Source organism: Lithobates pipiens, unplaced genomic scaffold (genome assembly GCF_037356315.1).
Source record: "Lithobates pipiens isolate NorthernLeopardFrog02 unplaced genomic scaffold, aLitPip1_a1.2 Scaffold_16, whole genome shotgun sequence".
Lineage (NCBI taxonomy): Eukaryota > Metazoa > Chordata > Amphibia > Anura > Ranidae > Lithobates > Lithobates pipiens.
The window spans coordinates 541,033,814-541,049,204 of NW_027507748.1; the positions used below are offsets into that span (position 1 = coordinate 541,033,814).

A 15,391-nucleotide genomic window follows, 5' to 3' on the forward strand; every position below is an offset into this window, starting at 1 on the left:
GGCAGGGAGCTTATTGGAATCTGGAAGCCCACATTAACAAAGGGGGCCCCCAGATCCCCCCCCCCATATGAATGGGTAGCAGGTACATCGAACCCCTACCCATTCACCAAAAAAATTAACTGTTAAACCACAAGAGACGTTTTTTGACAAGCGCTTTATTAAATAAGAAGCCCGGAGCCATCATCTCCCGCTTCTTGTAGTTTGTCAACATTTTACACTTTTTGGTGAATGGGTAGGATGTACCCGATACCCTTTCATATGGGGGGGGGGGGGGGACAGCCAGGACTTGGAGGCCCCCCTTGTTAATGAGGGCTTCTAGATTTCGATAAGCCCCCCTGCCTGAAGATCCCGACAACCACTGGCCAGGGTTGTCAGGAAGAGGCCCTTGTCTTCATCAACATAGGGACAAGGTATTTTGGGGTGGGGGGCACCCCCTCACGTTGAGGGCATGCGGCCTGGTATGGTTCAGCAGGGGGAGCGCTCGCTCGTCCCTTCCTTTTTTTTTTTTTTTTATCACAATAAAGTTTATTAGAAAGAATAAGGTAAATACAAAAGGTAAAATGCGTCACAGAAAAAGTATAACAGTAAGGAAATTATGGACATTGAGATTGGTCAAGTAATCTTAGGAGTGTATCATATGAAAACAGTCACATATGAAAATAGGTTATAACAACTATTATATAAGTAAGAGGGAGGGTGTATGTAATCATGCCATTGTAGTGTGATAATCTGGATGAGAAATGGATTGGTTGCTCGGATTACTGGGTGAATAATAAGAACATCAAAGAAAGGCATATATTGTTCAATATAACGAAACTTTCCCAATAATATTCTGTTACAGAAAAAGAAACAGTTACGTTTGTATATCAAGTAATGAGGTTACGGTAGAATTGTGTCTTGCAAAAGTTACGCCAGGGTTCCCACATTTGCCTGAATTGAATAATAGAGCCCTCGCCTTCCTTTTCCTAACCGACCGGGCAGCATGCTTGGATAAGGGTCTGCTATGGATCTTGGGGGGACCACACGCCATTTTTTTTTTCTAATTTTGACGTGGGGGGTCCTCTCCGAATCTATACTAGACCCGAAGGGCCTGGTATAGACCTGGGGGGAAACCTCAGGCCATTTTTTTCCGCAATTAATTTTTTGCCGGCAACCAACTATCTACAGTGTGTTTAGAGTGCATTTAAAGAAAAATAAATAATACGTAAAATGCATGAAAACTGCATGCAAAAACGCATTTTAAATAACGCAGGTTTAAAAATGCTATGTGCACTACAAAATGCATCAAGCGCAGATGTGAACCTACATTGGGTTCACACATATGCAAATTTGATGTGGATTTCCCGGTCTCCAATTTGCATGACATTTGCATACGCTGATAATCATCAATAAGCGCTCAAAAATGTGGCTCACCAGCGTTAAATATTTTTGATCCATTGAAAAAATAAAAATAAAATTTTAAAAAGCTAAAAAATACTAACGCGGAAAATCTCAAAAAGAAAATAATAAATAAATAAAATTATATACGTTAATAAGCGCTATTGCAAAAACGTTAAAAAAGTTGAAAGACTCACCGCAAAGCTACTGGCGTTAAGTTTTTTTAACGTCCAGTGTTCATGGAGCCTTAATGTAATTTAAACTGACACAAGCACAATGATTTGAATAGTAGCATTTTTTTTCTTCATCCCCCATTCCTTCTTTCTCTCATGTTCGGTTCCCGGCATTAACCGGGGGCCCGCATGGGACAGGGCAGAGGGCTCTTTGCCTGTGCATTTTCTCTCCTTTCTCTCAGCAGGGCTATTGGTGCAATATCCCTTAGCAACAAGCCGTCATTGGAGGAATTTGGCGGGCTGTTTCTTCGCGCCTATGACTGCTTATATAAGCCGGACGCTACCTCAGCTTCACAGCCACCTGAAGAGGACCAGTTTGCGCTCAGGTGTACAGTTAGAATGGAGTCTCTTCTTCGTCAGCTTCTGGAAAAAGCAGAAAGCTCCGGCGGTGAGGAGTGGCTGAGGCACTGCTTAGCTGAAGACCCTCCTGCTTTTTCTTCTCTCCCTGCCTGTCTGACGCCCATGCCGAACATTATGGAGGAACACAGGAATTCTCCTTCAGCTGGCAACTCCCGCACACCTGTAGGAAAAGGAAAGAAGCAGAAAAAGTCGGCAGCCCCTGCTGTTCCTTATTCTAAGGAAGATTCTTTCACTTCTACTTCTCGTTCCAGGTATCTTAAAGATGCTGCAACTTTATCCTCCTCATCCTCCATTCCAGAAACCAGCGCTGCAGCTCCTTTGGGACAGAATGCTGTGTCAGATATTCCGCCTGGTGAGAATCCTGTTTCTTCTTTACCTGACTTAATTGTTATCCTTAATTCATTAGCAAATGCTTTTACTAGCCTGTCAGAAGGGGAACAAGGATCTCCCTCTCCCTCTCTCATTGCCAGGGCTCTGTTTGCAAGCGCTGGCAGTTCTTTTCAGAATAGACAGCAATTAAACAATGTTTCAGTTCAAACAACTATCCCTGTACAGGAGGCACTGCCTTCTGGTACCTTACAAGGGGCACATTTATTTGGTGCAGCTCAGGAGACACAGCCTGCTGGTGCTCCTATTAATACTATGTCAGGTGTACAGTCTTCTGGTACTTTTTCCTATAATTTGCAGCCAGGTGCACAGTATTCTGGTGCAGTGTCAGGTGCTCAGTATTCTGGAGCGATATTACAAAATCCTGTTAATCATTTGAATATCAGTACTGCTCCCCCTATTGGTGTAAGGGAAGATGTGCAGCCTTTGCTTGCTTCAGGTGCACAAAATATTGGTGCTTATCAAGATGGTACTGGATTGCAGCAGTCAGTCACTGCGGATGCTTTAAAGGTTGGCCCTGTCTGGAACGCTATGCGTTCGCAGGGTAATGTTACTATTCCTATGGAGAAACAGTTTAACCCTTTAAGAACTCAGAGCATTTTAGTGAATACTGGTGGTCTTTTACAGCCTAGTTCTTGTAATAATACACCTTGTCAAGTAGCAGAAGCTTGTATGAAAGAGGCGCTTCCGTGCGAAATCTCCCCGTTAGGTTTCCACTTGTCTTCCTCAGTTAAGGAGAAAATTTGGAGAGGAGAATTTGTTGATTTATTATCCCTCCTGCCTTCTTCTAAAGAATTTCTTTCTAAATTAGATAAGAAATCAGAGGAGCGTTCAGAAGAAGATAGAAGGAGAGCAGTACCTAGAACATTCCAGAATTGGCTTCAAGCATTCTGTATTTTCGCTTCAGTTATGGGTGAAAAATTTCCAGAAAAATGTTCTGGGCTATTTCAACATCTAGACATTGTTGCTGAGGCCTTTAGGCATTTCGGGGGTATTTCATGGTTTCATTATGATGAGAATTTCAGGCAGAAGCTGGCGGTACACCCTTCTCTACGTTGGGGTGTGAAAGACGTTGGCCTTTGGTTAAATCTGATGTTGCCTCCAAAACCGCAGGTGCAATTCAAAGCACCCAACTCTACTAATAATTCATTTCGCAAAGGTTTCTGCTTTGCATTCAATGAAGGACAATGCAGATTTCTGGCCAACTGTAGATACAAACACGAGTGCTCATATTGTACAGGGTCACACCCGGCTTGTAGATGTTATCGAAAGGCCTCTGCCATGTCAGGTCAGCCTCAATCCAGGGATGGGTTTTCAAAAGGCACAGACAACGGTGAAATTGTCAAACATGCTTCCTTGGCTAGAAATGTATCCAAACACCAGGATGGCGGAGCTGCTTTATAGCGGCTTCAAGCATGGTTTTTTAGTCCCTGGTTTTTCTGGGTCTGGTTGTAAGTTAGTGGACAATTTGCGTTCGGTCTTTTCACACCCAGAGGTTGTTAGGGTTAAAATTGAGAAAGAACTAACAGAGGGCAGGATTGCGGGTCCGTTCTTCTCACCCCCTTTCTCCAACTTCAGAAATTTCTCCATTGGGCGTAGTTCCCAAAAAAGAGCCAGGCTCTTTTCGCCTAATACATCATTTGTCATACCCTGCTGGCGAGTCTCTTAATGATGAGGTTGCTGATTTCGATGCTTCAGTTACGTATGCTTCTTTCGATGAGGCCTTGGTTCTCCTTGAGCATTTTGGAAGGAATTCATTAATGGCCAAGGCGGATATTAAGTCTGCATTTCGTTTACTCCCAGTACACCCGCAAGGCTTTAGTTCTCTAGGTTTTCATTTTAACGGATATTTTTATTTTGATAAATGTATGCCAATGGGCTTCTCCTTATCTTGTTTTTACTTTGAGGCTTTTTCTTCTTTTCTTCAATGGGTAGTGTCTGTGGTGCATCCCGGTGCTGGTAATATTCATTATCTAGATGATTTTCTTTTCATAGGTCCACCTGAATGTTCTGTTTGCTCTAATTCTTTGTCAGCCTTCTTTGATATTTGTGAAAATTTTGGCATTCCCCTTGCCCAGGAGAAGACAGTGTTTCCATCTACTAGTCTGGAATTTTTGGGGATTGTCATTGATTCAAATGCCATGGAATTCAGATTGCCTCCATCAAAGCTTTTCAAGATTAGGTCGCTAATATCCTCTTTTCTATCTAGACGGAGAGTTCTGCTTAAAGATGTCCAATCTCTATTAGGCTTGTTTGCTTTCGCTGCAAGAGTAATTCCGGTAGCTAGGATTTTTTCTCGCCGTTTTGCTAGGGCTACAAAAAGGATTTAAAAAATCCTTTTTCTCATGTTACCATGTCAAAAGCCATTAAAGATGATTTAAAGGTATGGGATGAGTTCTTGTTAGGTTTTAATGGATCAACGGTATGGCAGAAAGAATTTATAGACGATTTTGAACTAGGCCTTTTTACCGACGCTTCAGGTTCTATAGGCTTTGGTGCCTTCCTGGCAGGTCATTGGTGTGCTTCAAAGTGGCACACATCTTGGAGGATTCCTGACATTGCGCGTAACCTAGTCTTGTTAGAATTATTCCCAGTAGTGGTGGCGGTAGTTATTTGGTGTGATTTGTTTAAAAATCGGAGAGTTTTAATTCACACGGATAATAAAGGTGTCCTATTCGCGATTAATTGTTTATCTTCTAAGTCTGATTTTGTAATCAAATTGCTTCATTTCTTAGTTCTCCATTGTATGAAATATAATATTTGGCTTAAGGCTAAACATTTACCAGGTGTAAGCAATAGCATTGCAGACTCGTTATCTCGTCTTCAGTTTTCCAGGTTCCACGAATTGGCTCCGGAGGCAGACCCAATTGGCTCCCAATGCCCGGAATTCCTCTGGGGCTTGATTTGGGATTAATCTCCACCAATTTAAAGAACTCCGTTTCACTGAGAACATGGGAGGACTATCTGCGAGCATGGTCGAGATGGGATAGTTTCTGCTCTACATACAATTTAAGTATTGCCAGTTGTAATGCTTACACAGCTCTGTCTTTTGTTACTTTTTTAATCCATTCTAACCTTAGTGCAGCTTCTATACATAAAATTTTGGCCGGGGTTTCCTTCTTTCTAAAATTTGACCTTCCGGCCTTGTCTTCTTTCTATACAGTACGTCAGGTATTGAAAGGTTTTAGGCGTTCCCATTTGGTTAGAGATGGTAGGAGACCCATTTCTATTGATCTTTTGGTTAAATTAATTCAGACTTTGCCTTCAGTATGCTATTCCCCTTATGAAATTTTATTATTTAACGCAGCTTTTTCTTTGGCATTTTTTGGTGCTTTACGGCTGGGTGAGTTTTCCGCCTCAAATAAGGCTTCATGCGCTATCCTGTTAGATAGTGATGTGTTTGTTTCTTCAGATTCTATCACTATATGCATCAGAAGATCAAAAACCGATCAGGTTGGTAAGGGACGCATGATTAAGTTGGGTCGGGCAGGGTATATTCCTATCTGCCCGGTCCAAAATAATTTACATTTTATCGCCTTTAGACCTTTCTTTCACGGGTCATTCTTTATTCACAATGACCTGTCTCCTCTTACTAGTTATCAATTTTCTTCTGTCCTTTCTTCTTGTCTAAAAACCCTTGGTTTGTCAGGCTTTTATTTCTCATCTCACTCCTTCAGAATAGGGGCTGCCACTGCTGCTAACTCTATGGGTTTTTCTTCTGAGGAGGTTCAGAGGTTGGGTCGTTGGGACAGTGTTAGATATAAGTCTTACATTCGACCTGAGTTAGTTACTAATTAAGTTTCTTTTCAGATTTTCCTAGGTTCAAGGTCTGGATTATAGGCCATTCATTTATTCATTGGGCCTACAAAAGAGCCGAAACACGGAATTTCGAAAAGACTTTGGGTTTTAAGGTTCATGCTTTGCAAATCTTTTGGCATGGTGTTAGGGGGTTACGTTGGAAAGATGTAAGAAATGAATTAATTTATTTAAATAATGTTTGGCCCAGCCCGGATCTATTAATAATCCACGCTGGGGCAAATGATATTGGTAAAGTTAAAACTTGGAATCTTTTATGTGAGATGAAACAGGATCTCTTTTCGTTTAAGGTCCTTTTTCCATCCGCAATTATCGCTTTTTCTGAGATGATTCCTAGGTTACTTTGGTCCCCCTCTAGCAATTTGTTTTATCTAGACAAGATTCGTAGACGCTTAAATAGGACCATTCATAATTTTTTGGTTTCTTCCAATAACTTATCCTATCGCCACGTTGAGTTGGAAGGTTTTATCTCAGGTCTCTATAGATCAGACTTGGTACATTTGTCGGACATAGGTCTGGACATTTTCAATGTAGGTTTGCAGAATATGATAGAGAAAGCCATGGTGTTGGGGGGGCCTCAGCGTTTTGTTTCACAATTGGCTTCGGCCGGTGGGGTTCGTCTTCCAGTATAAGTCTGGAAGGACATGGTGATTGAGATCTGGTATTGGATCATTTTGTTAATTTTGAAATTTAATTCTATGCTGAAAGCTGATTTTTTAGTTAATGTGAATGTAGCTAATTTGGGTTACCCCTTGAATAAACACCGTGGCCATTTATGACCAAATATACTGTGTGTCAGTTTCATTTATTTATTATTAGCTACTCTGTACTGTCCCATGCGTTTTCTCTCTGGTTCTCTCTCCCCAAATCTGGCTCTCTTCTTACCTCTCTTGTCTCTATGCCTCTTTCTGACATGGATGTCTGGTATAGTTGTTATTGTAATTTTTTCCCCCCCAATTGCCAAGTCATTCATTACGGGTTTCATATAATTGAATAAAAATATTCTTTCAAACAGTCCAGCATAGTTAAATACTCTTGTATGACAGTCAAGTGCTACTGATCAGTAAATTATATACGGTACCCAATCTGTAACTAAGGACAGGAAGCCAATCTTGCCATTAAAAAAACAAAAAAAAAAAAAACACACACACATAAATGCAATTAAAGAGTATGTATAATACTTTTTTTATTTCTATAAAGCACAGATGCAATCCTATTATACAAAGTACATGAAAAACGAACTCTGGACAGCCGCACTCCGGATTAGATGAAAAATAAATAAAAGTGCCTTTATTTCTTCAAGTGAAAAAACTCCATATCACACGAATCACCACAGCAAAGGGAATAGAACAAATCCTATAATACAGATATCAGCGAACATTATGTAGGATTGTCTAGCTATATTATGGCATTAGTGTATAAACGATCCAGCTACTGTGATTCTATTGGCAGATTAAACCGAGACTTGCAGTTTTACAGCCAGGAGTGCCTTAGGTCACTCATATCTGCTTTACAGTCACCCCAATGCCATGACAGTGTCACTAGGAATAAAGAAGATTTACTATCACCCGGCCCTCTTTCATGAGTGTGAGCAGCCCTGGAAAAAGTTCCTGCCTGAGAGCCAGGTGAAAGGACTGCATCCAGTTCAAGAGAATGCTGAGCCCCGACTGCCATTCTCCCAGTCACTCTGCCATCTCTGAATGGCACTCCCTTCAAACAGCAGGAAGCTGTGGCCCAGCAGGAGGGATGCCATGGCCCAATGGTCGAGAGGCACTGCTCTAATGTACATACACTACTTAATACAGAACAGTACCGTAAGTGAAAATAAATAAATAGGTCTATACTGTGGCCAAAAGCAACAGATTTTTATCACAGAACACACCATTTACAGACCGGTAACTATCAAATCTTTAGTCTGCTGCATTGAAGAAAACAACCCTGACAACTTCTACAGTATTCTTAGGTCCGGTTCACACTGAGGCAGCACAACTTACAGCGTGACTGCCTCAGGCGACCTGGACGCGACCACTGCGGCGACTTGCAAAACGACTTCTGTATAGAAGTCAATGCAAGTCGCCTCAAGTCGTCCCAAAAGTCGTACAGGAACCTTTTTCTAAGTCGGAGCAACTTGAGTCGCTCCGATTAGAACGGTTCCATTGCACGCGACTTGTCAGGCGTCACCTGACGAGTCGCCCCTGTGTAAACCAGCTCTTATGGCACACTTAACCACCCACTCCTCAAATTCATTCAAAATTATAAAAAAAGTCATAAAAGTCCTGACATGACAACTTGTTGGAGTGGAGTCCAGCCTTCCGATTCCATGTCCCTCCCATCAGGGGATTGGTGGGAGACAGTAGCTCTGACTGGCTGCCTTTGCCCCATTTTTGATTTCCTTTAAATGTGAACATGTCCCTTCCAAATGTTCTTTTACTAATTGCAATGTTCCAGAATTATCTAGCATGCTGGAAGATATTTGTGACGATCACTACTAAATTGCTACACCAAGGGCTCAGTTCTTAAAGGACCAGGATATTGTATTTTCAATGCGTACGCACTTTAAGCTAATGATTGCAAAGTAACTTCTGAAAGTCATTTCCAAAGAGACTTTGGAATGTACATGCTTGCCTGCCCCATTTATAGTGAATGTATATAAAAATGATCTGTAGGGCCTCCTTCTGCTGGCTGTCTTTTTAAGAGAACTCGTTAATATCCCCACTGTGCAGCTATCTACCAACATCAACATGTCAGTTCATAAAATTACCCCAAGCAGACTCACAGACTTAAACTGAAGAGAGAAGAACAGTAAACAATTACCATGTAGCCCTATTAAGCAGAAAGTACAGTCTGCATATATAGTATACTTAAAGTAAAACTTAATGCAAAGCTCCCCCCCCATTTTGGATAGAGTAAGGGGAGGGTTACAACTCCTGTCACTTTCTTTTTTGCCATCTGTGTCCCATTGAGGAGACTTCACTTCCTGTCCCATAGTCAGAAAGAAAGGGAAAATCCCTCCAAAGTGACCAGTGTCTACAGAACTAGTGACCCCTTTGGAGGCTTTTTTCCCATTATTTCTGTATTGGTGAAAACTCTAAATTTGAGATTTTATTTCACTATTACTCTGCATGAGAACAGTCACCAAGACAAATCGCAGAGATCGCAATAACAATGTTATAATCCCTCTCTGCGCTTTCCAAAACTAAAAGAAAAAGCTTGTCTTTAGTTATACTTTAGTGTGCACACCAATAAACATGTATATTAACAAATTATACAGAGAAAAAAAAAAAAAAAAACAGTATTTTTCCTTTTCATCCAGAACATGTATGCATTATCCATTGGAAACGTTTACCAACGCACGCAAATTCATAATAAAAAGCAAAGTTAGAATCAGTTTCATTTTTTTTTACCAACATTGTTTTACTAAACTGCAGTATTCCATTATGACATACAAGATACCGAGAGGAGGTCTGCCTAGGCTATGGGCTAGTATACACGGGCCTGAGAGGCAACTCAAATGCAGAAATATGGTTTGACATGTTTTCACACTGACTTGTATGCAGGGATAAAAGCAAAACAATGCAATGCATGGAAAGAGCAACAATAAAATCAAGTGTACGTCACTCAATACGATCCAATTCAAAATTCATACACTGCTTTCCAAATCCATCAAAAATGCTTCCCAATGTGATGTCAGAAGCAAATAAATGCCCAAGTACCCTTGCACCTAAGCTGACCAGAGCCCTCAGATGACAGCCACACCACCTCTGACAGTTGGAAAAAGGTATTTTTGGCAACATGCAAATGAATACTCACATCCCCCAATCGTTTATATATTTAAGTCTATGCAGGAAGTTAGGGGGGGGAAATCAAGCAAAGGTTTTAACTGTGTCCAGTCACCCCCGAGAAGCCGCTTATCAGCTGTACCTACTTGTACAAACTTACTGGGCAAAACGGCAGGACTGGTGCCAATTGTCTTATGTTCATGTCCAGTTTTAGCATTCAAGCTCTCTTCTGTCATCAAATTTCTATGCCCCAACTAGCAGCAATGGCCATCATTGAAAGCAGAAGTGAACAAATCGATTTAATGGTTTTAAAAAAACAGATATAATCCCATAATGCCAGGATTGCCAACTGTCATGTTTGCTTGTGCTCCCAACCAAACTGTCAGACCATCAAATAACTGGTCACATGTGCAGAACCATGGCAATTGCAGATCAAACAGAAGCTGAGATGGCAGTTTCCTTGGCCAAAAAGGATAGGAGGGTTTAGTTCCGAGCACGGTTTTAAGCCTAGTACACACTATGTGTTTTTTTTTTCTGTTCAACCCAGTGGGTTGAATGGAAAAAAAAAAAACCTGTCAGCTCCAGTCGGAGCCGCTGTACTAACGAATAAGGATGAGCTCAGTCAGGCGTGTTCACAAATCCACGTGCCCATGCCCACCAGGAAGCGTAGACTCTGTGCTAATCACAGGCAGTGAGACATTTCCCGATCAGTGCAGATTAATGCTGTGGAGTGTCAGCTTCCTGGCGGGCACGTGGACTTGTGAACACACCTGTATTCATCCTTAAAGATTTCCCTCGCTGAACTGTTATGTTCTGAACACTCCGATCAGCGCTCTCCGCCACTGGCTAAGTGCTGATCGGGAACCAGTCAGCTGCTGGTTTTACCAGCATGCTCAGTTGGTTCGGCTGGACAAATCGACGCTACCTTACGTCACTTTTCCTTTTGGCCACTAGGGGAGCGTGCCCGTAGCGTGTGCCCAGAGCCGATGCGATCACTCGTGACAGAGCGAGAAATGGGATCTGTGTATGTAAACATACAAATCCCGGTACTTTCAGGGGAGTAGAGACAGATTGTGTGTTCATACTAAGTATGAACATAGATCTCTCTCTCCTCCTAAACAGTCCCATCCCCCCTACAGTTAGAACACAGTGAGGGAACACAGTTAACCCCTTGATCACCCCTAGTGTTAACCCCTACCCTACCAGTGAGATTTATACAGTAATCGGTGCATTTTTATAGCACCAATCAATGTATAATTGTCAATGGTCCCAAAATGTGTCAAAAGTGTCCAAATTTGTCTGCAATATCCCAATAAAAATCGCAGATCAACGCCATTACTAGTAAAAAATAAATAAAAAATGCCATAAATCTTGCCCCTATTTTGTAGACGCTATAACTTTTGCGCAAACCAATCAATATACTAAGATTAATGCATTTTCTTTTACCAAAAATATGGAGAAGAATACATTTTGGCCTAAACCGAGAAAAAAAAAATCAGTTTTAAATAAAAAAATAATAATTGTTGGATATTTATTATAGCAAAAAGTTAAAAAGTGTTTTTCAAAATTGTTGCTCTTTTGTTTATAGCGCAAAAAAAAATAATAATGCAAAGGTGATCAAATACCAACAAAAGAAAGCTCTATTTGTGGGGGAAAAAAAAAAAAAAAAAAAAAGGACATCAATTTTGTTTTGGTACAGCGTCGCACGACCACGCAATTGTCAGTTAAAGCGACGCAGTGCCATATCGCAAAAAAATAGCCTGGTCATTGAGCAGCCAAATCTTCCGATGCTGAAGTGGTTAATGCTCAGCCAGCTTCTGTTGGACAGGGTGCCAGACACACGGACCGAATGTCAGCCAGTTTTTATGGAACCAGCCAAAGTCGGCCAGCATTTGGCCCATGTGTTATGGGGCTTTAGACTTTATGGTTTAATCATTAATCGTGAAAAGTGATTGCCTGATTAATGTAGCTAAGCCCTAAGCATAAGCAACATTTATTGTACATGGGTGTGCATTATCTGAATGCCTTTAAATGCATGCATTTCTAATGACCAATACATTGCCCGTTTCAAGCATTTAGACCGAAGCTGGAGAGATTCACCTACGATCGTTTCTCTCTAGCCTGGACCTCAACATGTACAAGTGTTTGGCTAGAACATTTTGCAGCATTTGGGTACCATGGCAACCATGGCAGGCCAGCACTGCTTACATGCCCATTCATAAACCAGTTAAGCAATTCTATTGTAAACCATAAGACATCTCTGCGGGTTTCATTTAAAGACATTAGGGATAAGACATCTAGGATGTACAGTAAGCCACAACAATCAGCTAGGCAAAAAAAAAAAAAAGGGGGGGGGGGGGCGCGGATTGAGGATGAATTGGACATATCACCGGTTTGTGGTGGGGAGCGAACAGATGATCTATAACACAAATGACGCCTCTCCCATCCAAGCTGGAGGGCACTTACGCATCTGCTGTGATGGAATCGGCAAGGACAACATACAGGGAGAGCAATCAGAGTGAGATCAGGAGGAATCCCATTGCTGCAAGACACCAAGGCCCATCCATGATCAACACAGATCAATAGACACATGCAACCAGCCCAGATCACCCAGCTCCAGCAGGATCTCACAAGCAGCCAGCAAGGCCCAGCAGAGGCAGCCCCATCAGTGTCTGCAGGGTGACAGCTGGAAGTGCTAGGATAGGTGCAGCAGGCAAAGGATCCCATCCAGCGCACACACACACACAGGAAGTGTCCGGATCACACCTCTCCTAGATGAGGAACAAGTCCATAGACACACACTGATCCCCCATAGATCCGGGGTCACCAAGTCCCCACCATCTCTCAGGATCTCCAATGGCTTGCCTCCAGCACATTCCCACACAGCTTGGCCCTTCTTCTGCATTGCCCCCCCCCCTCCAAAGGGAAAAAAACCTCCGCAATCCTCTCCCGATAACCTACCTTACACCCCCGCAATCCGCCCCCACCATCCCAGGCAGCCAGGCAGCAGAGAGCAGCCCCCCCTCATCCCTCTGTCCCAGAGGAAGATCCGCACAGCCAGCCTGCTCCAGACACACGGGAGAGGAGAGAGGGAAGAGAGGAGAGAGGGAAGAGAGGAGAGGGAGGGGAGAGAGTGACAGGAGGGAGGAGAGAAGACAGCACACACATGGGGGGGACACACCGCACCCCCCACATATACATAGACGGGGAGGGGGGACTCTCCTCCTCTCAGGTGACACTACAACACAAGGTGACACCCCCCTTCTTCCACTAACCTGGGGCTCACTCTTCACCTCCGGCTCTCCACACTTGTTGTCTCCTCTCCGTCACCTCCCGGTCCCGCTCATATCCGCCCTCCGCCCAGGTGTGACACAACTAAACAACTTGCTATCCCCGGTATCCCCGGCTCACTGACGAGCACGCCCGCTGCCTCCCCGGACTCTCACCGGTGCGCATGCGCAGCCCTGGCCTGGGATCGTCGTGAACGCGCTGTGTGTGTGCGGGGGGGGGTGACTTGTCCACTATCAATAAAACATTCCGACCATGGGGGGGTGATAGGATTCGGGGTGCGCCTGGTCACAGGACTTTATACTTCTCAAAGTTACAGACACCCCGAGAGTGTTTTATGGTCTATGGGCACCTTAACCACTTCACCTCTGGAAGATTTACCCCCCCCCCCTCCCCTTCATGAACTTCCAGCTCATCCCTTTGATCCAGGACACACATGAATTACACAGGTTCTGAGGTGATTTAATGCAGATAAGGCACCAAATGACCGCAGTCGTGCGACGATGCACCCAAACAAAATTGATGTGCCTTTTCCCCACAAATAGAGCTTTGTTTTGGTGGTATTTGATCGGCTTTTTTATTTTTTGCGCTATAAACAAAAAAAGAGCGACAATTTTGAAAAATTTTTTTTTTTTTTTGTAACTCAATTTTATTGTAAGTTATACAGAGTAATAAAAGTACAAAGTCGACCAGTTGATCAACATATGAGTAGTCATGTGATAAGCAGGTTATCGTATCAATAGAAGGTATACAGAAGAGCAGAGTTCTGCTTAAAAAAATGATAATAATTAAATGTCAGCAGCTACAAATACTGCAGCCGCTGACTTTTAATAATGGGACACTTACCTGTCCCAGGGTCCAACGATGCGAGGGAACGAAGCCCCGCTCGTCTCCCCCTCCTCTCTGCGGCGCCGGCATTGTCAACTGAGGGTGCCCGCACGAGCCGTGCTGTGACTGGCCGGCCAATCATCACGGACCTGTGACGTGTCCTAGATGATTGCCAAGAGGGAGGGGGGGAGAGATGATCTTCCTTCTGGTGCCGCGGTGTGCCGGGAGGAAGTGGCAGCTGGAACCCTCTAAAAAAAGGGTATCCGCTCCCCCCCCAAAAAAATGACATTCCAGATGTAGCATGTCAGGAGGTCACCTCCCTTAAAGCAGAAGTTAAATTTTTGGGTGAAACTCCACTTTAACCACTTCAATACTGGGCACTTATACACCTTCCTGCCCAGACCAATTTTCAGCTTTTAGTCTTACTTTGAATGACAATTGCGTGGTCGTACAACGCTGTACCCAAACTAAATTTTTATCATTTTGTTCCCACAAATAGAGCTTTCTTTTGGTGGTATTTGATCAACTCTGGAATTTTTATTTTCTGATAAACAAATAAAAAAAGACCGCAAATCTTGAGAATGTTATTTTTTTGTTTCAGTTACAAAACTTTGTAAATAAGTATGTTTTCTCCTTCACTGATAGCCACTGATGGGTCTGCACTGATGGGTACTGATGATGGGCACCAATATGGGGCACTGATAGGTGGCACTGATATGCGGCACGGATGGACACTGATAAGCGGCGTGGATGGGCATGGATAGATGGCACAGATGGGCACGGATAGGCAGCACAGATGGGCACGGATAGGCGGCACAGATGGGCACGGATAGGCAGCATGGATGGGCACTGATAGGTGGCATGGATGGCCACTGATAGATGGCACTGATGTACTGTAACATATGGTACTGATGGATGCCAAAAAAGAAAGTGCCAAACAATAATGCCTGCCAATCAGCTATGCCCATTGTGGTTACTGATTGGCATCCATTGTGGGCACTGATTGGCATCCCTGGTGGTCTAGGGTGGCATACCTGGTGGTGGGCATCCCTGGTGGTATCCCTGGTGGTCCAGTGTGGGCATCCTTGGGGGGGGGGCTGCGCTGATAATCGATCAGCATAGACCCCCCTGTCAGAGGAGCAGCCTCAGTTCTCCTCTACTTGTGTCTGACAGACGCGAGTGAGGAAAAGCCAATCACCGGCTCTTTCTGTTTACTTCATGATCAGCTGTGATTGGACACGGCTGATCATGTGGTAAAGAGTCTCCATCAGAGACTCTTTACCTAGATCGGAGTTGCGGTGTGTCAGACTAACACAACGCAAC

At 43.3% G+C, this 15,391-nt stretch overlaps 1 protein-coding gene across 2 annotated transcripts in view; it reads right to left on the reverse strand.

Moving 5' to 3' along the window:
* ADCY6 (adenylate cyclase 6) overlaps positions 1 to 13,424 on the reverse strand; it is a 357,827-nt gene extending 344,403 nt beyond the window's left edge. Inside the window, exon 1 of one of the 2 annotated variants that reach the window (XM_077483314.1) lies at positions 13,228 to 13,424. Coding sequence is in view for 1 of the 2 variants with exons in the window: in XM_077483312.1 (XP_077339438.1) it covers positions 12,914 to 12,942 (29 nt within the window). In the remaining variant the exon portion in view is untranslated. Of the gene's footprint in view, positions 1 to 12,913; positions 13,044 to 13,227 lie in introns of those variants that run through there. The other variant, XM_077483312.1, reaches the window with a different exon arrangement.
* Positions 13,425 to 15,391: the final 1,967 nt, after the last annotated feature.